General features: G+C 40.0%; 1 protein-coding gene across 6 annotated transcripts in view; it reads left to right on the top strand.

The window, feature by feature from the left end:
• Positions 1–25,638, top strand: part of LOC121643793 (cAMP-specific 3',5'-cyclic phosphodiesterase 4D-like) — a 79,214-nt gene extending 53,576 nt beyond the window's left edge. For 4 of the 6 annotated variants that reach the window (XM_041991334.1, XM_041991335.1, XM_041991338.1 and 1 more), the window contains 15 exons: positions 811–1,002; positions 4,028–4,072; positions 5,323–5,359; positions 5,961–6,034; positions 6,133–6,185; positions 7,381–7,493; positions 12,696–12,789; positions 12,914–13,080; positions 13,180–13,278; positions 13,358–13,522; positions 20,771–20,870; positions 20,962–21,116; positions 21,210–21,332; positions 21,413–21,595; positions 22,454–25,638. In XM_041991334.1, coding sequence (XP_041847268.1) covers positions 811–1,002; positions 4,028–4,072; positions 5,323–5,359; positions 5,961–6,034; positions 6,133–6,185; positions 7,381–7,493; positions 12,696–12,789; positions 12,914–13,080; positions 13,180–13,278; positions 13,358–13,522; positions 20,771–20,870; positions 20,962–21,116; positions 21,210–21,332; positions 21,413–21,595; positions 22,454–22,954 — 2,101 coding nt within the window. In that variant the 3' untranslated portion in view covers positions 22,955–25,638. The remainder of the gene's footprint in view (positions 1–810; positions 1,003–4,027; positions 4,073–5,322; positions 5,360–5,960; positions 6,035–6,132; positions 6,186–7,380; positions 7,494–12,695; positions 12,790–12,913; positions 13,081–13,179; positions 13,279–13,357; positions 13,523–20,770; positions 20,871–20,961; positions 21,117–21,209; positions 21,333–21,412; positions 21,596–22,453) is intronic. The other 2 variants (XM_041991336.1, XM_041991337.1) reach the window with 1 other exon arrangement.
• Positions 25,639–25,886: the final 248 nt, after the last annotated feature.

Genomic DNA, 25,886 nt, shown 5'->3' with positions numbered 1-25,886 from the left:
TCTACAGTTGTTGTCCTCCTCCTCTTCTTCTTCTTCCTCGTGTTCCTCTTCTTCTTCTCGGGTCACATGTCAGCTATTCTGCTCATCACTGCCCCCGTGGTTTCCAGTAGTTTTGCTCCGTTTGCTGCTATAAGCAACGGATCTGCAAGACCCTGAAAATGAACATTTACATGCGTAAACGTTTCCCTCCGTCTGTATCTCTGTCTTCTGCGTCCAGCATAAATGGGCCTTGACAGGACTAACATCAGTCTTCATGACCTCTGACGACAGTTGTCAGCTCTGCGGCCCAGTTTATGTCAGTGATACGTCAGCTGCAGAACAAAGGTTCCTCAGAGCGAGAAATCCTTCTTTTTCTGTAATCAACAGCTCCACAGAGTTTTTCTCATCAGCCATTGTTGATCAGCTGATTTGAGCTCTCTTCCTGGAATATGTAGTGTGTTATATGCTAACTATTCTCACATCATTCACAGTGTAATCTCCCTTTTCTCACCTTTTCAAACTGGTCATTTTTAGCTGGTCTTGTGGTATTTCCTGGTTTATATTGTTCACATTTCCTTCTATATTACACTGTTGGAGATGTGAAAATAGCAGAATGTTTTCTCCCGGTGATGAAATGTTGTGATATAATTAGATTGTCTTTGTCCCTTTCATAATAACATACTAAAAGCCCCCACCATCTTGTTTTGTGTCCTCTCTATATTGTGTGAAGAGATCTGGATGAATCCATCCACTGTTCATATTGTTGCTTTGCAACTTTTCCTTTCATTGTGAAACTTTAATGAACTTAAACCCTGTCTCCTCTCTGTTTAGTTTTGATGTGGAGAATGGGTTATCGGTTGGACGCAGCCCCCTGGATGCCCAGGCCAGCCCTGGTTCAGGTCTGGTCCTGCAGGCCAACTTCCCTCACAGTCAGCGGCGGGAATCCTTCCTCTACCGCTCCGATTCCGACTTTGACCTTTCACCCAAGGGTCCTTCCAGAAACCCCTCCTCTGCCAGTGACCTGTAAGTTCACGTTCTCAAGCTTCTGATCCTGATTATACACTGTATGTAAATATGACTCAGTTTCATATTAAGAGTGTTATAATACTTTTTTAAATTTAGCATAATTTCAATAAAATAACATATAAAGATCAAGTTTAATAATGTTATTTCATTATGAATTTATTAATACCGTTATTTTTGTGCACATGCACACAATAACTACAGATGAGGTAAAAGAAGAGGAGGAATTTTACTGCGTTTTGTTATTTGCTACCTGCTACTATATTCATATATATATATATATATATATATATATATATATATATTTAGGGTCCGAGCCATACGAAGTATAGAAAGAACCTATTGTTGTTGAAATGTTTATTAGGGTCCAAGCCATACCAAGTATGGAATTATTTTTCTAAGTGCTTTGAGGCCAAATATGACCCCCTAAACACCCATGAAAAGTTGTGAAATTTGGCACACACGTCAAGCCCGGTGAAAATTTCAATATTCTAAGGTCTGCATACACTTCAAAGCAAATATGTAATGTAATTTGTAATTTATTTGGTCCTAGGAGGCCAACAAGAGCTTGACAGTTTTCTCCTGAGGGGAATATTTGGTGTGATGCTGGGTGGGATGACTCCTGTCGTAGTTTTATTGACAGTTTTCCCTGGTTTGTGTAAGCTGTTGGGAGAGTGGTGAATTGTTTCACTGGTGTGATGGTTGCTTGGCAGTGGTTGTCCTGCTGTTCAAAGTGTGTTTATTCCTAGTAGCAATGTTGGGTAGAGGACTGTAAGGATTCAATTCTTTTGCATTTTTTGAGACAGTTATTGTCCTGCCGTTGAAAGTGTTTGTATTCCTTGTAGCAAGGTTGGGGAGAGGACTTCAAGGATTCAGTTCTTTGGTGGTTTTTGGGACAGTTGTCCTTTCATAAGATAAGATAATCTTTATTAATCCCACATGGGGAAAGTTCCCTGTTACAGCAGCTCACAATACAATAAAAGTGCATAATTAGCTGTCGGTCATACTGTCATGTGAGTGTGGGTTCCGGTGATGCAGTAGATTGTAATGCAGCATTATACAGTCTGATTGCTGTGGGAATGAAGGACTTGCGGAAGCGTTCCCTTTTACACTTCGGGTGTAGGAGTCTTTCACTGATGGAGCTGCCTAAGGCCCCCATAGTCTGATGCAGAGGGTGAGAGGTCTTGTCCATGATGGCGGACAGTTTTGCCAGAACTTTCCTCTCCACCACCACCTCAGTGGAGTCCAAAGGACAGCCAAAGACTGAGCTAGCTTTGTTTTTACCAGTCTATTGAGTCTGTTCTTGTCCCGCTCAGAACACCCCCCTCCCCAACACACCACAGCATAAAAAACTACAGATGCCACCACAAGTTCTCAGCAGTTGCCTGCTCACGCCGAAGGATCCCAGCCTCCTCAGCAGGTATAGACAACACTGACCCTTCTTATAAAGAGAGTCGGTGTTATCTGTCCAGTTCAGTTTATTATTTAGGTGGACACCCAGGTACTTTTATGTCCTCACTCTCTCGATGTCAAGTCCCTGGGTGTTTAACAGTGCAGTAGAGGAGGGTTTTCTCTGGAAATCGATCACCATCTCCTTTGTCTTGCTGGCATTCACTAGAAGGTGATTCTGCTCACAAACTGTATGCAAACTGCAGGGGATCCATATATGGGCATACCAGTGTGCGGAGATGGTTAAGGTCAAATATGACCCCCTAAAAACCCATGAAAAGTTGTGAAATTTAGCACACACATCAAGCCTGGCGAAAATTTCGATATTCTAAGGTCCGCATTTACTTCAATGCAAAAGTGGCTCAACAGCGCCACCTAGACACCAAAAAAATCCCCAAATGAATGGGGTCCTGAACGTCTACTTTGACGTAGGAAGACGAAATTCGGCACACACATGTAACACCCCGAGTCCAGCAAAAAAGTCAATTGAAAGCCTGTTGCCATGGCAACGGGGTGCCCGCCATCTTGGAGTTTACATCGTTTACAAGTCTTTTTTCCCATTTTTCTCACTTTATACGCATCGTATTTGAACAAACTAGTCTGAGGGGATTCGTGCAAGTGACTCCAAACTTGGTGAGAAGCTTCCTGACAAGTTGGGGACCAAATGCTATTCAAATCTTTCTAATAGCAAAAAGCGTGTTACCGTGGCAACCGACGGAAAAAAGCCTTCTTGCCATGAAACACGGTTTGCTCATATCTCCATAGAAATACATGGGATCTGCACCAAAGTTGACAGTATTCATACTCATTGGGTCCTTAACACATTACAATACCTGTTGCCATGGCAACATAGCATGTTAGCTAGCATATTAGCATGCTAGCAAAAAATGCTAATTAGGTATATTAACATTTCAGATTCTCAGCTGGGCGTTTTACCATGTTACATACCATGTTAGCAGGTTACCTAACATGCTAGGAAAAGGTGTACGAGACAGGTGGCAGGGGCCACAAGGCTCGGACCCAATGGATGCCGCTTGTGGCTTTAATTTGTTTTGTAATTTTGCAGTTTTGACCATATTTATAGGAAATTTAACTGTTTTAATAGGTGCTCAAGTCTTTTATTAAACATTGCAAAGCCAAATTCAAACAAAAGATGTCATGTAAAGGTATAAACTGCATTTTTATTATTTAATTTTACTGGAATTCTTTTATTTGATCTTCTTTCATGTTTTTTTTAACTGCAAAAATATTCCTGCTTTTTATGCTTATTTTTTTACTAAGCACATTTCCCTCTGTCTCTCAGTATGTCAGAAATTACAGGTAAATCTTTGCCTTGTAGAGATGTCATTGTTTCCATGTTTCCATGTCAAACTTTATTTGTAAATTTGAGACGTATTTTCTTACCAAAAGAGAACATCTGAGGCAAAATTACCTCTTTATTTTAGACACAATAATTTCTGTCTTTACAACTCTTACAACCCCCCACCCCCCACTTTAAACTGTCTAAACACCTTCAGGTTGTGAACGTAGGCAGTCACAGGTCTCCTCATGGACTCTTGCCTGTCTCTTTTCAAAGGGAAGAGAGCTTGAAGCACTGGGAGGTCAACTGGTTGTCATCTCGGTGAGAAGAACATAATCAAGCAAAAATGTTTTAAAAAAACTCTGTTCCCTGAAGCCTCTGCTGTACTTCCCTCCTAACAGTTTCATGGTCATTTCTCACCTCTCCTTGCAAACATGGCCAACACCCCACCTATGACCCCTGTTAGACACCCAGTTCTGTTTGCCTCGTTGTTGCATGATATGCAAATATAACAGCACACAGTTTTTATTTACCTGTCAGTAAACAATGTCACCCACCCTTCACCCATCCCAACATCTTTTCTCAGTACTCATATTCTGATGTGTGTGTGACATTTGGTCCCTGAAAGCTGAATGAAGATAACTAATTATGCTCTCTACCTTCTACAGAATTTATTTCCATAGACCACAACCTCGATTCCCAAAGATTCTGGTCTCTGGGCTAAATGTAAATAAAACCAATGATTCAATTATCCCATTTATTTTGAGTATTGACTGTCGCTTAAAAAATGTTGCAATGTGCAAAATAAATGTTCTTATTGAGAAATTTTATGCTGGTTTAAAACTGTTTCAGAGAAAATGGGAGGGAGAATAATTAGTGTTTTATAAAACTACTGAGAAATTACCGTGTTTCAAGTAGAGCCTATGATGGGAAAATGGCTAAATGTCATGTTGAATGGTTTTATGAAAACAGTGACTTTGTGGTAGAACATGCAGAACATCACCCTGGAACTACTTTTTACACCGTGCTGAACTTCACCCTGGAACTACTTTTTCCACCGTGCTGAACACCACCCTGGAACTACTTTTTCCACCGTGCCGAACATCACCCTGGAACTACTTTTTACACCGTGCTGAACTTCACCCTGGAACTACTTTTTACACCGTGCTGAACTTCACCCTGGAACTACTTTTTCCACCGTGCCGAACACCACCCTGGAACTACTTTTTCCAGACGTGTTGCTGCATCAGATTCACTATCAGCTCATATTTTCCATCACATTGTAAAATGTCTGTCTGAACATCTGAGATGTTGCTGATCTTCTACTGAGAGTAAAATATGAATGATGAGATTTTGGTTTTATTTACATTTAGTCTAAACTTTCTGGGAGCTGGGGTTACACTAGGTATTCCTCAGACTAAGGTTTATGATGGCTTCTGTTAACTGTTGTTTATTTCATTCATCTTTCCTTTAACTCTGAAATATTAAATGCAAGAACTGGGTGGGTCCTCATGTCAGTATTTAATGTTTTGCTAACTTTCTGGTCTTGTGTATCCTCTTCCTGATTGCAGACATTCAGAAGACATGATAGTCACACCATTTGCACAGGTGAGTCTTCTGAAACTGCTCCAGTTACATCTGCCTAATATGTAAAAAAAAACAAACAAACAAACAAAAAACATCCATATTCACTTATTTACTAAAGATAGTAAGAATAACTGCCCTTTAAAAAGAAAATGAAGCAAAAACAAAGGCCATCCACCTCAGCTCTGACTCTGGATCAAGCATCCCTCTGGTGTTGCCTGACTCTTGCGTAGGATGTGCGTCAGGCTTGCGCTCAATTTACACACTGAACGAAGAAGTGAATCCAATACTGCCAGATCATGCTGTTTAAAATTTGCATGTGAGCTTAAAAGGATTCTACCAGGGTCATCTCTGGACATCTGATACTCTTTGGGCTTTCTGTGCATGCAGAGTCAGTGTTTGGCTGCTTATTAAGGGACAGACATACATAGAGGAGTGTGAGTGATGCCATCAAAACATCAGAAGGGAAGAGGGAAAGCCTCCATGCTGCATGTCAGGCAGGAGGATGAAAGCTGTGATATCAGATCCTACTGAGAGAAGCAGGAATGAGCAAGACTTCCATCATACATGTTATGCATACACATGTAGTAGACATTCACATTCGATCTTTTGTTCTTGTCTTCAGGTCCTTGCCAGTCTTAGGACGGTCCGAAGTAACTTTGCCATCATAACTGGCCAGCAAGATCGCACAGCCAGCAAGTAGGACTCCAACTCATGTCTTTGATGGCAAATATGATCCTCCTGTATCTACGTGATGTTATTAACTCGCTGACTTCTGATGGTCTCTCTTGCTACAGGACGCGGTCCTCAGGCAACAACCCTCCATCCATGTGCAAGACCAGCCTCGCAGGTCTAACTAATAATCAATATCCCATAATTAACACAGATCTGAATAACAGTGTTAACACATCTCTGTGCTGTATTAGATTAATGAATGAACAAACAAACAAACAAACGAATGGAGAATGCTTTATTTTTAACATTTTTCAGACAAAAATAAATCAACCACAAAACCTGCAAAGTAAAGAAAAACATAACACAACCAAAAGTCAGACAAAAAGTCCTCATAAAAGTTAACATGCTGGAAAATGAAGAGGAAGAAGCACAAGCTGAGTTCTTCCTGCATTTTCTCCACCACCAATAATCATCACTTTTACTTCCTGTTAGACTCAACCCATGTCCTGATTACATTTAGCCATATATTTCTATATATGCACAAATAAACAAAGTCCCTTCTCTTCCCCATATCCTGCATAAACCATCTTCTTTAACCTCTTTTTAATTCTTTTCCATGTTTGGACTTTAGACGCTTGCTTAGTCCGATCCACAGCTTCACTCCACAAACTGAGACACAAAAACCTGTGAAGGTCATTCGGAGATGTTTTAACCTCCGTCTGGCCTTGGTTTATTTGATTTCTGTGTATCTATGTGATCTTACTCATATTTATTTTTGTATTTTATATGAATTATTTGCTATTTATCTTTAATTATTATTTTTAATTAATTAATTTAATATTTCAGTGAATTTTCTTTTTTTTTTCCATTTTTTATTTTCCATTTCTTCCAGAGTTTTTCCTCTATGTACTTTCCTCTATTTTTATGTAATTGTAAATACATTTAGGCGTTAAGGCTTGACTTTAACCCCCTTCTCTTTTAAACAAGTTTCAGATTTCAGAGGGATTTACTTGTAGATAATGTCTGCAGTGTGAAAATGAACCAGATCTGTACATTTTAATATTCTAAATTTAGAGAAAAGTGGATTAGTATGACCTCTGTAACCTTGGTTATGGATCATTCTTATGGCCTGTTTTTGTAGTTTAGATAATGATGACAATGAACATTTACATGTTTTACCCCAGACTTCTGCACAGTCATCTACTATTTCTATCATTTCTGCATCGATACCTATCCTATCTGTATATCCATGTTCTTTTTATTAATTAATGTTATTAATGAATTATAGGCATAAAATCTGGTTAAATACACCAATAATTTACTTTCAGTTCCAATCCATAACACTTTGTTTGTGTTTTGGGGGGGGACAGAGGAGCCACACCAGCAGCTGGCCATAGAGACTCTAGACGAGCTGGACTGGTGTCTGGAACAACTAGAGACGCTCAAGACCCGACACTCTGTCAGCGAGATGGCTTCTAACAAGGTACCTGGACAAGATCACAGCACGTACAGACAGCTGCACACACACATGCACACACATCTGCACACACAATTGCATACACACATGCATACACAGATCTGCACACATCTGTATACACACATACACATCTGCACACACATATCTTCACACACATCTGCATACATACTAGGGCTGCAACTAATGACTATTCTGATGGTCGATTAGTCACCGACTATTAAAACGACTAGTCGACCAATGGGATTATGTATCATAATTATTAAATGGATCTTATTTCACTTTCAGCTTTGAAATTTTGCATAAGTTTGTTAAGTCCGACGTGCCTCCTCTTTAAATGTTCGAGCATTGCAGATGTACTTCCGTGGTACACAAGGTCCGCTTTACAAATCTCACATGTATTTGATTTATTTTGTAAGTTTAACGTGAAGTTATCCCAGACTTTTAACGTTCTCCGGCACGGTTTTCCTCCCTAGTCCGCCGCCATATTTCCCCTGGCAGACTTTACTGCGTATGTGCAACGCTCAGCAGAGATAGAATTAGAAGATGATGTCTCACTGGGTAGTTTTTTTTTTGTTTTTTTTTTTGGGGGGGGGGGGGGGGGGGGGTTTGCCGACAATAGTCGACGGCTAAATTTGTTGTCGACTATTTTTATTGTCGACTATTGTCGACAACGTCGACTAATTGTTGCAGCCCTAATACACACATCTGCATACACACATCTGCATACATACAGAATATGCAGACTGCCAGGTTCTTCTATCTTTCAGTGCAGCTGAATTTAATTCACTGATCCACGCAGCACAGCAGACTCACTCTAAACCAGTGTTCCTCAATCCTGGTCCTCAGGGACCACTGCCCTGCATGTTTTAGTTCTGTCCAACTCCAGTACACCTGATTCAGATTAATTGAACTGCTTGTCAAGTTCTTTGCAGGCCTGCTAACAAGCCATTCACTTGAGTCAGGTGTGCTAAAGAAGGATACCTCTAAAACATGCATGGCAGTGGTCCCCGAGGACCAGGATTGAGAAACGCTGCTCTAAACACATGCTCACCTTGTTGCAATAAAGCAGGTAAACACAGGTAACACTACAGGTAAATATTAGTCCTGGGAACCAGAGATCACATGTCTAATTTGATCAGATTTGTGATGTATCTCATGTGGGTTACAGTATGTTTAATAAAACAAGTCGGTATAGAGGAATGTTGCTGAGGCACAAAATTAAACGTTTATTTCCTGTGACTGGCTATAAGTTTGTTCAGTTGCATCCTGAGATACATTTGTTTGTTTCCACTCATAATTAACTAAAATTAAGAAAATGGTCTTTTCTTGCTCTTTAAATGTTCTCTTCACACTACAAGTTAGACTCAGACCGAAGACTCTGATGACGTACTCAGTCTCCTAGTGTCCAGGTGCTCAGTATGAGAGATTGTGAATTTATTAGCATTTGTCTTAAATGTTATTCCTGGGATTATTTTACTTATTCCTAGAATTATTTTACTCATTTCTAGGATTACTTTACCTATTCCTACAATTATTTAGTTATACCTTGGATTACTTTACACGTTCCTACCATTACCTTAGTTATTCCTAGGACTATTTTACTCATTCCTAGGATTATTTGAATTATTCAAAGGATAACTTTACTCATTCCTACCATTAATTTAGTTATTCCTAGGACTACTTTTATCATTCCTAGAACTACATTACTCATTCCTTTCCATTCATTGCTAGGATTACTTATTGATACAATTATTTTTCTCATACCTATGATTACTTTACTCATTCCTACCTTAGTCATTCCCTGGATTGCTTTACTCATTCCTTGGACTACTTAACATCATTCCCACCAGGTTGCCGGCGACCCGGTTGCCATTTTGTTTAAGTTCTACCATAACACTTTAGTCAATATAGGCATGCAGTATTACCAAACACCAAAACATAGTTTGTAAAGGAACCACTATGGCTAGCAACAAAGCTAACGGGACTTCCTACCTGTTTCATCGTCATGACATCATATTATCGATTTACTCCATGATCAGTTGTATTCCTTTTTTCCAGAAGGGTCCAATGTTCATAAATATTAATAAATTATTCCAAGTTATGTTTTTTTTTTTATTATAGTCCTTATGATTGTCTGTCTCGACAATCCTTTTTCATTAAAAAAAAAAAAGTTTTCAGTCCCATAGCGATTTGCCCTTTCTGGGAACCCAGCGTTGTTGGCTATGTTTATATTCCTTTCTGGCCACAAAAGAAAAGCTTCCCTACTGTTAATGTGGCGTTTTCATCCCAGGACACCTAGAGGTACACCACAAGCGCTCCCTCCTTGACTAGCCAAGATGCATGCTGCTTTTTTTTTTTTTTTTTTTTTTGCCTTGGAAAAATGTGTGGTGATAGGCTGTCATTAATGCCAATCACTTACAAGTTTAGCCAGTCAGTGGGCCTTTCGAAAGATGTAGGGCATGACCAGGAGGTCTGTGTAAACAACAGGGTAAAAGAGAGGCTGTGCTGGCAGCAGAGGCTATCAAAATGGATGCCAGCCGTGTAAAGAGGTGTAAAACATGTGTACAGTAGAAATTATAGACTTGATTGGCATCCATTTAGTGTCAAAATGAATGTGCTTCATATACAGCTACACCTACATAGCTCGCAAATGTTTCCAGTCTCAAAGAAAAAGGAAATAAGAATTTTGCATGGTTTGGCACAATTCATATAGGTTTGATCACTTGAGACTAAAAAGTCCATAGCTCCCATAAGGTTTTACCTAGATGCCTAAATTTTCTCCCAGGTGTAGTTGACAAAGTGTAGAGGATAAGTAGTAAATATTTTGTGTCTGCCATGAGGTGTCTTAAAATTACATTTATTCAATATTAGATAAAAATAAATAAATAATAAATGCATGGAGAAAAAAGGTTTATAACCAAATTTTACCTGATGTGGGTCAGGTTAAATTTCAGCCACATGCTAATTTTATTAAACTAGTTCTTATTACGTTTTAAATTAGGTATTACTGAATAACTTTGACCCTGTAGTTCTTGAGTCATAACCTTTGAAACTTGGTAATGTCAATAGACGGAAATTATCACAAAATTGGGTGGGAATTAACAGGTTAACTCATTCCTAAGATTATTTTACTAATGACGACTTCAGTCATTCCTAGAACTACTTTAGTCATTCCTAGGGTTACTTTACTCATTACTAGGACTACATTTGTCATTCCTAGAACTACATTACATTACATTACATTACTTTACTTATTACTACAATTATTTTACTCATACCTACCGTAGTCATTACTTAGATTACTTTACTCATTCCTTGGACTAATTTACTTATTTCTAGGATTATTTTACTAATTCCTATGACTACTTTAGTCATTCGTAGAACAACTTCACTCATTCCTAGGACACATGAGCACAGTCTAACAGTTTAACAGTTTATTCAGACATCTTTTTACAAAAAAGAAAAAACTTAAAGACAGTCCGAAAAGCTTATAATGCCCACCCCCAAATTATTAAGTTAATTATTAAGGTTATTCTTGGTGAATCACCTTCTGTCTGTTTTGTTTGCCATACACCATAATGGGTTTTGTCAAATCTGAAGTTGAGTGTTTGAAGGCTGAAATGTTCATTTGTTTCAGGGTCATTATTACAGCAGTAGTACCAGGATCATTATTACAGCAGTAGTACCAGGATCATTATTACAGCAGTAGTACCAGGGTCATTATTACAGCAGTAGTACCAGGGTCATTATTGCAGCAGTAGTACCAGGGTCAGTATTACATCAGTAGTACCACGGTCATTATTGCAGCAGTAGTACCAGGGTCATTATTACAGCTGTAGTACCAGGGTCATTATTGCAGCAGTGGTACCAGGGTCAGTATTACATCAGTAGTACCAGGGTCATTATTGCAGCAGTAGTACCAGGGTCAATATTACAGCAGTAGTACCAGGGTCAGTATTACAGCAGTAGTACCAGGGTCATTATTGCAGCAGTAGTACCAGGGTCATTATTATAGCAGTAGTAGTACCAGGGTCATTATTACAGCAGTAGTAGTACCAGGGTCATTATTACAGCAGTAGTACCAGGGTTATTATTACAGCTGTAGTACCAGGATCATTATTACAGCAGTAGTACCAGGGTCATTATTGCAGCAGTAGTACCAGGGTCATTATTACAGCAGTAGTACCAGGGTCATTATTGCAGCAGTAGTACCAGGGTCAGTATTACATCAGTAGTACCACGGTCATTATTGCAGCAGTAGTACCAGGGTCAATATTACAGCAGTAGTACCAGGGTCAGTATTACAGCAGTAGTTCCAGGGTCATTATTACAGCGGTAGTACCAGGGTCATTATTACAGCTGTAGTACCAGGGTTATTATTACAGCTGTAGTTCCAGGGTCATTATTACAGCAGTAGTACCAGGGTCATTATTACAGCAGTAGTACCAGGGTCATTATTACAGCAGTAGTACCAGGGTTATTATTACAGCTGTAGTACCAGGGTCATTATTACAGCAGTAGTACCAGGGTCATTATTACAGCAGTAGTACCAGGGTCAGTATTACAGCAGTAGTTCCAGGGTCAGTATTACAGCAGTAGTACCAGGGTCAGTATTACAGCAGTAGTTCCAGGGTCAGTATTACAGCAGTAGTACCAGGGTCATTATTGCAGCAGTAGTACCAGGGTCATTATTGCAGCAGTGGTACCAGGATCCACAGCTACATGTAGAATCTCATCATTATATGTTCAGATAAAAGTTCGGAGTTTGTAACACTTTCCAGTCTCTCCTCCATCACTTATTTATTAAGCAGTGAACTCATGTGATGTTGTTACTGTAATAGTAATTATAACATTTCCAAAATTCCAAAACGTAGCTACTAGCTATGTTTGATTTGTGAAAACTAATAAAATTACTATTAATAGTACAATTTGTAAAAAAAAATTACATAAGTAAATGTAAAGGGGTAAATGTAAACGCATTATTAGGTACTACTACGCTTCATTTATTTTAGGTATGTCCTTTCAGAAAAACAGGGCTTTTCAAGAAGAGGTTCAACTTTCAACCTGTAAATCAAACTGCACATGTTTGCATCGCTACTTAGACAATATTTTGGTAAAGATGATGTATTCAGAAATCCTGGACATTCCAAAAGAAAGCAAACAATATGTTTAATCAGACCTAATAATTCTAGTGTTGTTTTTTCTCAGTTTAAGAGGATGCTGAACCGGGAGCTGACCCAGCTGTCGGAAACCAGCCGCTCTGGGAACCAGGTGTCTGAGTTTATCTCCAGCACCTTTCTAGGTAAATACCTACTCTTTGCACTTTACCTCATTATAAACATGTAAATCCTGAAATTCTAATTAGTGTTTGTATTTGTTGGCTACGAGATTGCAGCGTCAACTGTTTCTCTGACCTTATCTGATAGAGAAGCCACATGACATGGATATCATGTCTCCCCCCACCAAGGAGAAGGACAAAAAGAAGCGTCCCATGTCACAGATCAGTGGCGTGAAGAAGGCCACTCACAGCCTCGCCCCCTCCACCATCCCTCGCTTTGGGGTCAATGCCAGCCAGGAGGAGCACCTCGCCAAGGTACGTGGATGAGTTCAACACGTCCTGCAGATTCTTGTTGTCCATCTTTTAGATCAGATCTGTTGTTAAATACGTTCATTTATGCATATTTTCTGGTAGGAGCTTGAGGACATAAACAGATGGGGCATCGACATCTTTAAGGTCTCTGAGTATTCTGGAAAACGTCCTCTGACAGTCACGATGTACACCATCTTCCAGGTAACATGATGGTAAATACTGATGCATGATGAATGAATGAAAGAAGATCTGAACAACCGGCTGTGTTTTGCTGCTGTAGGAACGTGACTTGCTCAAGTCCTTCAAGATTCCAGTGGACATCTTTATTAACTTCATGATGACGCTGGAGGATCATTACCATGCTGACGTGGCCTACCACAACAACATCCATGCTGCAGACGTGGTCCAGTCCACGCATGTGCTGCTGTCCACACCTGCACTGGAGGTACCAACACAGAAAAAACCTTGACACACACACTTCAAACTCCCTGAAAACTCCAGTAGATCTCCATGAGGTCTACCTCTACTAGCCATCTACATCCTACAATCTTATATCCAGCCAAACATCTTTTTCATCTAAGATAAACTCAGCAAGAGCAGAGCCACCACCTCTCACCCTGGCCACCACCTCTGCGACCTGTTGCCCTCTGGCAGGCGCTACAGGTCACTGAAAGCAAGGAACAACAGACTACGTGACAGCTTCTATCCAAGAGCTGTCACAGCACTGAACAAAAAATAAACCTGGACAACAAACCCACTTTTCTCTGCACTTTACACTTCAGTTACTTACAGTTATCTGTGCAATATAACCTCAGTGCAAAAATATTACCCACCAACCTCCTTCCTTTATATTTTTACCTTTATCTTATAGACTGCATATTTTATTTTTTTATAAATGTATGTATATTGCTTATTTTTTTATTTTTATTTATTTTTTTATTTATTTTTTGCCACAAGAGAGATGCACACTCAATCTCGTTGTATCGACTGGTACAATGACAATAAAGACTATTCATTCATTCATTCATCACCGGTATCTAAGGAGGGGTAGTGTGTAGCTCTGTGGGGTAAACTGTGATAGATAGCTACCCTTTAGGTGATCTATGGAAGTTTTCCAGACATTTATATCCCATCCAGGAGGTTTATAAATGGTCACAGTGAGATAATTAAACTTAATATCCGTGTAAAAAAAAACTGTTTCACGCTGCTTCTGTCCCCTACTGACGCTTGCTGCTTCGCTGTCCCCTCTGCCTGCATTTTTCTGCCAATATTTTTATTTTTCTACTCAAGAAACTCATGAGCAACGGCTCCTGAATACTCATTAATCACTGGGACTGTATTTTGTGGTAGATTTGGCTGAATATTGCTATTTTTTTAAGACTTGCAATCTTGTCAGTGTCACGTCAGTGTGGCCTACAAATAGCAGAAACCTTATCTACAGTTACTCAGAAGCTAAAGCTAACTAGCTGCAAGATGCCTCCCTTCTCTACAGATGACTATCACACACTTCTACAGAGGATCAACATGCTGGAAACAAAGATACAACAGCTCAAGGTGAATGTGGAAGTGAATGGATTGTGTGGAAATGAAATAACCTTGCCTTTAATAAAAAACAGCGGACAAGACACAGCTAATTAGCACAAACTTAGTTGGAAAGAAAAAGGAGGACAATGTAAAAGGTAGTAACTCTTTCACTGATGGTCCTCCCTGGAATGCTCTTGGTGCAAAGCCAAAGAGTAAATCATCTCACAGGGAAATGGGAGGACGAGTAACAGGCAGAGCCCAGTTTGCTGAGATTAGCGATGCGACCGGCTGGCCTGCTCTGCTCTGCCATCCAGACCAAGCACATCCTCAACCCCTCTCATTAGCAAGACACAGTCGTGTCGAGTTATAGGAAGGAAAACTTCCCTACACACCAGGGTAAGACCAAAGAACAAGTCAGAAAGTAAAAAGCGACAAGCTGGGCCTCAGACTCTGATTGTTGGTGACTTTGGTGTGAAAGACGAAGAAGAGAAATGTGTGTGGAAAACGTACAAAAGTACTGTGCTTACTCAAGGATATGGTATCAGATGTGAGAGGCAAAATTACGCAAATTGTGGCAGCGAGCCCAACTGTGGAAAACCTCATCCTGCATGTGGAATCGAATGATGTTGTGAAACAACAATCTACGGTGCTGAAACAGGATTTTACTGAACTACTGGATACAATCAGCTATCTGGATGCCCGGATATTCATCAGTGGCCTCTCCCTCCCATCAGAGGAGGAGTGGAGAGATTCCGTAGGCTGTTTAGTCTGAATGCATGGCTGTCGGCTGTATGTACCACACATCCAGTTAATTTCATAGACAACTTAAGCTGGGACCGCAGGCACTTTTTTAAGATGGATGGATTCTGCCTGAACAGGTCAGGAGTGAAGCTGTTCGCCTCCAACCTGTTGTATTTTCTGAACAGACACTCTGTTCCCTCGCACAAGAACAACAGACAAGAGAGACCAAAACAATGTGATAAGACAGAGCCTAGAGGAAACCTTAAGAAAAAACCACCTCAGTCCCCTCCCGAAGAAAGCCCCAAAGCTCTCAACGAGGACCCACCCCCTTCATCTCATCATACTCCATCCAAGTCACCCTCCCCAATCTCCCCACCCCTCCTGGACTTTACCTCCCAGATGAAAGAGCTGGTCACTATTGCGACCAAACTAACCCCATGTCACAGTATGTTTCTGTCCCCCATAAACCCCCCACTGGGGCGGCCAAAGGGGGGCACCCAGCCCCTCCTGTACCACCATGCCAGCTTCATGTTTCGGATGTATGATGTGTGGAGGGTCCAGGCTGCGTGGATAATGGCAGTCAAAATTTTTCCCAGGACAAGCTGGGCCCCTGTTTATTAGAAAGTTCAAAAATATCTGTACTGTTTGGCAACAGAAGGAGAAAAGTAGCTCGGTCAGAACACAGAGAGCTGCTTTCTAAAAGGTTTCTAAGTAGAGTTAACACACCCTTTGAGCCACAGCGTGCCCCCAAACATAGAGTAAACAATCCCAAACCCATTAAGTTGGCTTTATTAACAGGGAAAACATTTTTAATTAACGATCTTATCACTGAACACAACCTTGACTTTATGTTTTTAACAGAAACTTGGTTAAACCAAGATAACAACGCAGCCGCTCTGATAGAGTCAACCCCTCCCAACTTTAGTTTTATCAGTGAGGTCAGACTGAACAGGAGAGGAGGGGGCGTTGCAGCTTTATTTAATGAATCATTTCAGTGGAAGCAGTTATCTCTTGAAAGTTTTACTTCTTTTGAATATATGGTTCTTCAGTTGAAAGCTTATTATAAAATAATATATCTAAATTTCTATAGACCACCAGGGTACTGCGCAGAATATTATGAAGAGTTTAGTGAACTGCTGCTACAATCTGTTTGGATTTTGACTGTGTAATTGTTGTTGGCGATTTTAACATCCATGTAGACAATCGTCAGGACAAAGCGACTGGAGAACTTTGGGCTGACTCAGCATATAACAGAGCCCACGCATATTAAAGGACACACTCTAGACTTGGTGATTTCGAAGGGTTTGGATGTTTCCATGGTTACTGTGTGTGATGTGGGCCTGTCTGATCATTACTGTGTTTTCTTTGAGAGTACGATTCCTGTTTACACAAATGTCTCAACAGAGATGATAACAAAATGGTGTATAACTGAAAACACGGTGGGATGTTTAACCAGGTCTTCTCTTCAACACCTGCCCTATCAGGGGGTTCAGCCAATGAGCTTGTCACTAGTTTTAATGCTAAAATGTTAAGTATTATGGATGCTATTGCTCCTATTAAGGTGAAGGTTGTATCTGGAAAGAAAAAGTCTCCATGGAGAAATTCCACACTGGTAAAGCATGGAAAAAGAGAATGTCGGAAAGCCGAGCACAGATGGAGAAAAACAAATCTACAGGTTCATTATGACATGTATAAAGAGAAACTTCACTCTTATAATCTACAACTGAAGAATGCAAGGAAGTCCTATTTCTCTGACATTATTAGCAAAAACTATCATAATGCCTGGGTCTTATTTGTCATTGTTGACAGGTTAACAAACCCTCCTGTGTCGGTAGCAGTGTTGGGACTAACGCGTTATTTAGTAACGCGTTACAGTAACTACGTTAATTTTACAGTAACTTGCGCTGTAACTAATTAGTTTGTAAAAAGCAGGAACGCGTTACTCGTTATTGTGATTTAAAAAGACTCGTTATTCGCTACTTAAGGATGAGAGAGAGAGAGAGAGAGAGAGAGAGAGAGAGAGAGAGAGAGAGAGAGAGAGAGAGAGAGAAAGAGAGCATGTGACCGCCAGTCGACATCCAGGTGAATGAAAACAAGAAAACAACCATGGCAGCAGGTGAACACAGCCCAGGCGTGGGCTTTCTATCATGGAAATATGCGCATTATTTTTCTTTTGTGTCAGCAAAAGACAACATGAATATTATGGTGACCTGTAATCTTTGTGGAGGTTCAAAAACTCTATCCACGTCGAAGACTAGCAATTCCAACCTTCAGAAACATCTTCAGAAACAGCATTCATCTACTAAGCTAATTGAAAAACACCCTGGTGATGCTGCTGTTGGCGTTAGCTCCACTGACGCTGAAGGACGGTCGACTCCAGCTAAACAACGAAAGCTCGACAATTTCACAAAGCCTGTTTCACAGTCCATCACCCAGACACAACTAAACAGATTGTATGTATGTATGTATGACTTAAGTTAGTAAACCACTTTATCCACTGTTATTAATTTCATCCGTTGTTTTATTTCTCATCCTCAGACTGGAGGAAATATATATATTTTTTAACATTAACTGTTTGTTAGGCAGATTTTTTTTAATTATTGATTTTGTTTCTATTTGGTGGAGTCAAGTTTTTGAGCTTTTTTGAGTCAAGTCACTGTGTTAATGCTGAAAAATCGACGGAATCAGTTTTGTATTATTATTGATTCTTACATTTGCTAAATGGTGTCAGGTGCAGTTTAATGCTAGCACTGCTTTAAGTTTGTTTTATACTTGTCTGAATGGCTAAAATAAATATATCAATCAAATGTTTCAACATACTGTATATTGTGTTGTGTTGATCCACTGCTTCATTGTAATACTATTGGGTACAATCAAGTTTTTTTTAAATCAAGCAATGTGCCACATCAACTCCAAAATAATGTGTGTGCATTTGTACAAGGTGGGGAACAATAGAAAAGTATCAAAATAGAAGGATAAAATAAATGAGAGGAAAAGAGACATTATCATGTTTGATTTATTATTACACTGCTCTACTGCAGTTGTACATGTATATCACTAGATGGCGCACTGCACTTGTAGTAGGATGGAAAAAAGTTACTTTCTCTAGTAACTAGTTACTTTGAAAGTAATGAGTAACCAAAGTAACTAAGTTACTGTTGGAAGGAGTAACTAGTAACTGTAACTAAGTTACTAATTTAAAGTAACTTGCCCAACACTGGTCGGTAGCACCTGAACTTTATTCCACCAAGGCCTGCAATGAGTTTGCCAAATTCTTCACAGACAAAATCCAGAATATCAGACAAGCAGTTGGTTCATTAGCAGCAGGTTCAGGAGATATACTGTGTCCACTGCAAACCAATTTAAGCACCATGACACAGTTTAATCGCATTAACTGCAAAGATCTGGGCGACATCTTGTGTCAGCTGAACTTCTCCTCTTGCTGCTTGGACATCCTGCCCACAGGTTTCTTCAAAAAGGTCTCAAAGACTCTGGAACCAGATCTGTTACAGATTGTGAACTTGTCTTTAATTTCTGGTGTCTTTCCAGAACTTCTAAAAACAGCTGTAATCAAACCTCTGCTAAAAAAGGGACAGTCTAGACAAGACACAAATGAGCAACTACAGGCCGATATCAAATCTTCCTTTTCTAAGTAAGATAATTGAAAAAGCTGTTTTTCATCAACTAAATGACTTTTTAACACAAAACAACTGCTACGATGTCTTCCAGTCAGGTTTTAGACAGCACCACAGCACTGAAATGCTCTGACCAAAGTCATTAATGACATATGTTTGAATATAGATGATGGAAAAATGTCAGTCTTAGTGTTACTGGACCTCAGTGCTGCATTTGATACAGTCGACCACAATATATTACTTAAACAACTGGAGAACTGGGTGGGCCTCTCTGACACTGCACCACACTGGTTTAAATCTTATTTAGAGAATAGAAAGTACCTTGTGTTAATAGGTAACTTTACATCTGAGCAGACAAGAATTACATGTGGAGTTCCCCAAGGTTCCATCCTGGGGCCTCTTCTGTTTAACATCTACATGCTCCCACTGGCACAGGTTATTAATAAAAACAAAATTAGTTACCATAGCTACGCAGATGACACACAGATATATATTACAATGTCACCAGGAGACCAAGGCCCTGTACAGGCTCTTGGTAAATGCTTTGAGGAGATTAATGACTGGATGTGTCTGAACTTTCTTCAGTTAAACAAAAACAAAACTGAGGTGATGGTTTTTGGAGCCAAAGAGAAACGATTAAAGGTCACCACAGAACTTCAGTCTATACACCTAAAAACCACCAACCAGGCCAGAAATCTGGTGTACTGATGGACTCAGACCTTACCTTTGATAAACACATTAAGGGAATTACAAAATCAGCCTACTATCAGCTTAAGAATATATCAAGGGTAAAAGATGTGATGTCTCAGCAGGACCTGGAAAAACTAGTCCAGCTTCCATCTTTAGTCGGTTTGATTATTGTAACAGTGTTTTTACAGGTTCTACCTAAAACATCAGTCAGACACATGCAGCTGATCCAGAACTCTGCTGCTCGAGTCCTCACTAAGACCAAGAAAGTGGACCACATCAGTCCAGCTCTGAGGTCTTTACACTGGCTGCCGGTCCGTCAGATATTAGATTTTAAAGTTCTGCTGCTGGTCTAGAAAGCTCTGAATGGTTTAGGACCAAAATACATCAGAGACCTCTTGACCCAGTATGAAACTACCAGAACCCTCAAGTCATCTGGTTCCAGTTTCTTATCAGTTCCAGAGTCAGAACCAGACATGGAGAAGCTGCATTCAGCTTCTATGCTCCACATGTCTGGAACAAACTCCCAGAAAGCCTCAGATCAGCTGAAACACTCAGTTTATTTAAATCCAGGTTAAAGACTCACCTGTTCTCTGCTGCATTTCACTAGTTTTTATTTAGAAGTCAAAATCTGCATCTTGTTCTTTTAAGCTGGAATATTGTCTTTAACTTTATTTCTACATTTTATCTATTTTATTTTAGCATATTCCTTCTGCTTTTATTTCATTAATTGCATTTCTTTTAATCTTTATTTATTTTATTTTATTTTATTTTTTTAATGCACTTGTCTGAACCCTGCTGTAATGTTTTATGTAAAGCACTTTCAATTGTCTTGTACATGAAATGTGCTATACAAATAAATCTGCCTTTTGCCTTTTTTTTTTTAAAATACCATTTTAGGATTTAGTAACTAAGACATGATTAATAATCATTCACACTCTGCTCTTTTTTAATTTATCTCAGATGAAAAAGATGTTTGGCAGGATATAAGATTGTAGGATGTAGATGGCTAGTATTTGTAGGGTAATAACTCCTGACCCAGGAAACCACAGCATCTGAACGTCTTGCACATACACACTGATTGTCCTCTTGTTGGTGTTTTTAAGGCTGTGTTCACTGACCTGGAGATCCTCGCTGCTCTGTTCGCCAGCGCCATCCATGATGTGGATCACCCAGGAGTCTCCAACCAGTTTCTCATCAACACCAGTGAGTTCCACACGGATGATGTGAATGTCCCTGTGTACATGCTTCACCTTCGGGCGGTTTACAGTGCTGCGTTTAAACTTGGTCCCCTCAGACTCAGAGCTGGCCTTGATGTACAACGACTTGTCAGTGCTGGAGAATCACCACCTGGCCGTCGGCTTCAAGCTCCTGCAGGAAGACAAGTGCGACATTTTTCAGAATGTGAGCAAAAAGCAGAGGCAGTCGCTCCGGAAAATGGTAATCGACATGGTAAGAGGAGGTGGCTTCAAAGGCTGCATGCAGCTCAGTCCCAGCCATGTGAATCTAAACAGCCAAATCTGACTGAACCTGTGACTATTGCAGGTGCTGGCCACGGACATGTCTAAACACATGAACCTGTTAGCAGACCTAAAAACCATGGTGGAAACAAAGAAAGTCACCAGCCTGGGTGTCCTGCTCCTGGACAACTATTCAGATCGGATACAGGTGAGAAATGTTCTCAAACAAAGAACAGAGTTTGTCGAAGAAGCAAAGAGTGAAGTGAGCATGACATTTTCCCGCTGCAGGTTCTCCAGAACATGGTCCACTGTGCAGACCTGAGCAATCCCACCAAACCTCTTGAGCTGTACCGTAAGTGGACAGATCGCATCATGGTGGAGTTTTTCACTCAGGGGGACAGAGAGAGAGAGAAAGGCATGGAAATCAGTCCAATGTGTGACAAACAGAACGCCTCCATAGAGAAGAACCAGGTACTGAATTCTCCACGTCTACTGTTACCCTCTACTGCAGGCATTATGATGCCAGTCAAGAACGTGTTTGGAGTCTTGTCTTAGAATAGACTAAAGAAAAATGATGGAAAAAAATAAAAAAAAACAAAGTTTCTTTTGGGGGTTTGTTCCCTGTAGCAACATTATATCATAAGTAATAAGTAAAAAAGAGATTTTATAAAAAGAGATTAACATTTATTTCAGAAACATGTCAAAAATTCAACAAGTTACCTTACAAATGATTTTAAATGTAAGAAAATTATTAAAAGAAGTCTTTTTTATGTCTGAGTGTTGTCTGGAGACAACATCTGACCATTAAAATAAACGTTTAGAAGACTCTAAGCATAATTTTTCTAACTTTCTACAAACTACGTATAAAAGCAAAGATCCCAAACATTTACTAAAACTTTTTTTAACACTGAATAAACCTAAACACAGAATAGCATAATTTCCTGCAGCATGTTGGTTCCTTAATGGTTCAATGTTGCCTGAAGGCAACAACTTGCAATTTTCCATCAGAACAACAGTTGCATTTTAACAAGTTTTCATTATTTAATTAGCAAATAACGTCCATTAATATATAAAAAAGAAAGGGTTACTCTTCTTTTAGTGTGAATATATATTTTTCCAGACTAAAAAAGCCAGAAATTATGTTTTTAGATCACTTTTCTTCTCAGCCAAAAAATCAAAAGGTCAGCCAAAAAGAGTTTCAGTATGGCTTCTTGAGTCATGTGACAAATTTAAGCATAGCTATTGGTTCCCTGTGCTTTTACCTCCTTTTTTCAAGTGTTGCATTATGTAAAAAAACGGGCCAAAAGCTTTGTTTCCTTCTTCCTTGAGGTGGGTTTCATCGACTACATCGTTCATCCTCTGTGGGAGACGTGGGCTGACCTGGTGCACCCTGATGCTCAAGAGATCTTGGACACGCTGGAGGACAACAGAGAGTGGTACCAGAGCATGATCCCCCACAGCCCCTCACCGAACCCAGGCCAAGAGGAGGAGGAGGCCCCGCTGGGGGAGGCTTCTGCTCCTGGCAGCAGCTCCACTTCGGCTGATAAGTTCCAGTTTGTGCTGACGTTGGAAGAAGAAGGTGAATCTGATACGGAGAGCTCGTCTGAGGAACAGAAGGGTTACAGCAGTGGTGGGGGGCATAAGCTGCGCAGAACTGAATACAGCAGTGGGTTTGATTCATCATCCACGACAACCCGTCGGCTTAACAAGATCCTCACCAGTGAATCAGGCAGGACGTTTTCTTTAGACTCTGAAAAGGACATGGCAGAAGACAGAGAAATGGACCAGGAGGGCATGTCTGAGGTACCACGCTTCAGGCTGGGCACATAGCACCAGTCTAGCTGTACCTGGTTGGCCTTTCGTTGTCTGGTTTTCATTCATTTCGGTGCCTCATCCTCTGGTGCTGTCCTCCCACTCCAAGCAGACTCTGGTTTTCTCTGGACGAGGCGAGAGCAAGACTTGGACTGGGGTGTATGGGAATGCTGGTGAAGGCGGGGGTCTGCAGGTTTACGTAGTAGTCACTAGAGAAAGACAAACAGACCGAGTCACTGTTCCACCAAGGACACAAGAAGTTTCCCACCAGTCGGCTTCTGATCTTCATCTTTAGTTGGAAGAAGTAGAAATGTTTCTCTCCAGCAAACAGCCTACGGTCTACTACAGCTGAAGTCACTGTCTTCCTCTTTTTAAATGAGGGTAAAAGTCTTTTTTAGACATCCTGCCATGAATACAAGCACAAAGCTGCTGTGGCTGCCTTCTTTCGTTTTCTTTAATATTTACTTTTATTTAGATCCTTACAGGTTAGCAGTAAAGCAGGAGCTTTGTGGGATTTTATGCAGAAAACTTGTAGCATTTATTTTGAGTGACTCTGACACTATTATTGTAAACACACACGTCCTGCTGATGCGTCCTGATGAGCTCATTGAAATGCCTGCAACAGTCAGGGTTTGGTCAGAGGAAGACTATGATTGTGATGAAGGAGCTGGCACTACATATTATTTTGATGTTTTCAGTTGATTTACATGCGTTGTTTTATTTTTTATCATCCTGATCTATGATGTTGTCAACAACAAAACTGAATCAGTCAGTCTAACAGCAGCACCCATGCAGAGCAGAGCATGTAGCGCCTCCTGGTGTCCACAAACGGAGCTGCAGTCCTGCTCCTGAAGCGAGAGCTGCCAGCTTCAGCTCACATGGAAACTACTCTCATGATCTGATGCTACGGCTGCAAGATTTCACTTCTGTGTTAGTTTTGTTGCTCTTTTCAACTTTTTTTTTTTTTTTTTTTTGAAGACACATTTAGCATTCTTTAATTTGGCTCCCATTTTATCAGATTGCCTTTAAGTTAAGCACTTTTCATTGCATTCAGGGGCTTGAGCCAAAATATGAGCAGCTTTGACCACTGCGGACATCATTCACATACCAAATGACACAGCACAGTAACACACACTTAGCCGATAAGGCTGGTGTGGTAGAAACATTAGGGGTTGCAATTGAATAAATAACTAAATAAAGCTTTTTAGCAGCACTAACTGTAAAACACAGGAAGTTACTAGTTGCCTGTGCCAGAATTTTTCTGTTTTTCCTCTCACTGATCAATGTTTCGCTCTTCGCAGGGAAATAGTCGATGACAAAACAAGTGCCAAGCAAGCATGACAGTACTGTAATTTCCATTTTGCCACTGGCTACTTTCCATCAGCATCTGATGAAACTGGTTGATCGTAGCATCCTGTGAGCCAATCTGACCTCAGTGTAACTCTTCTTTAAATAGAAACTGAAACTGATGTCTTAAAACAATAGTTTTCTCTCTGTGAGTTATGACTGGGCTAACGTTTTATTTAAGTATAAAACAGAAAAAGAATTAACAAGCAAAGCACTTTGACAGGTACTTTTACGGTTCCTTCCTCCTCTGCAGCTGAAGATGTAAACCATGGCCACGTTGTAGATGAATGGTTCTGGTGGTGGTTGAACTGGATTGCATGGGCGGACCACCACAGCTGGTAAAGCGTGGTTGGTGGAGGGACTGATGTTTCTTTTATTTTCTTGTTCTTTTTATAATTGAAAGGGTGTTGAAATGCACAACACTGACTTTAAACAAGATGAAGATTTTAATGGGTTACTGCAAACGTAGCCTGTGGAAATGCTTGTTTTTATTTTAGTATCATAAACATTGTATTTTATGTGTGAATGAGCTGAAGGATTTTTTTTTTTTTTTTTGCCTTATTTTTGCACTTTGGATGTTCATGTTTTTGTTCTGGTAAAAGATGTGTACGACCTGAAATCCTCGCTGTCACTGCGAACTGCACCAATCCTACCAATACTCAAAGGTGCCTTCAACACAAAGGACTATTTAACAACACTTTAACCAGCCCAGCAGATGGACATTAAAGACAAAGTCTGTCTCCTTGTCACTTCACAGTGCTTCATGCAGAATTTATTTATTTATTGTTTCTGTGCTAGCTGCCGGAATGAGGAGGTGAGTCTGCAAACAGATTAATTCCTGTCATCTTCTGCTTCTACTGGATCCATCTTGAAGGATCCCACTGCAGATGTGAGAAATATAAACACGAGCCTCCACAGTCATCCCAGACCAGCGTTTCTGCTCTGATTGATTTTATGCAGCTTTGACAATCCAAAGTGTGGGTGTGTTAACCCTCTTTCCAACTACCAACTTGTATGCCTTGCAAATAAAAAAGAAACTCTTCACTCTCTGATGCCACCTTCTCTGATTTTATAGGAAATCATATCAATAAAACATAACTAGAAAAGAATGCTGAGAAACTAAATCATTCCAACTAAATCCATCAAACCTGGATTCATAGTGAATTTTTATTTAGGGCCAATCACTAGACACCACTAACGTCCATCAGGACCATTGTTAACTTTGGTTAAAAACCAGAAGGGATTCTTGAGTGTCTGAAAATAACTTTGAGCCCCTTCCAATGACATTTATAAACAAAACTCTTTGCAGACTTTAAAGAATATCAAACAAGACATTAAATTAGAAAATGAGATATTTAGACTGGATAATAATATTAAAAAAAAACAAAAAAACAAAAAACAAATGCATGTGTGAAGACCAATGATCAAACTTCTCCAAGCTTCTGTTTGCAGAGAGGAACCAGACAGGACTGCCCGCTTTCGCCATCACTCTTAGCTCCTGTCATAAGACAAAATAAATAAATTAAAGGTATCCATGCCAAAAATATAGAAGATAAGACTTTATTCTTTCAGAACTCACCTACATCTCTCCCCCACACAATCA

Source organism: Melanotaenia boesemani, chromosome 8 (assembly GCF_017639745.1).
Source record: "Melanotaenia boesemani isolate fMelBoe1 chromosome 8, fMelBoe1.pri, whole genome shotgun sequence".
Lineage (NCBI taxonomy): Eukaryota > Metazoa > Chordata > Actinopteri > Atheriniformes > Melanotaeniidae > Melanotaenia > Melanotaenia boesemani.
This window is presented reverse-complemented; position numbering and strand designations above follow the sequence as displayed.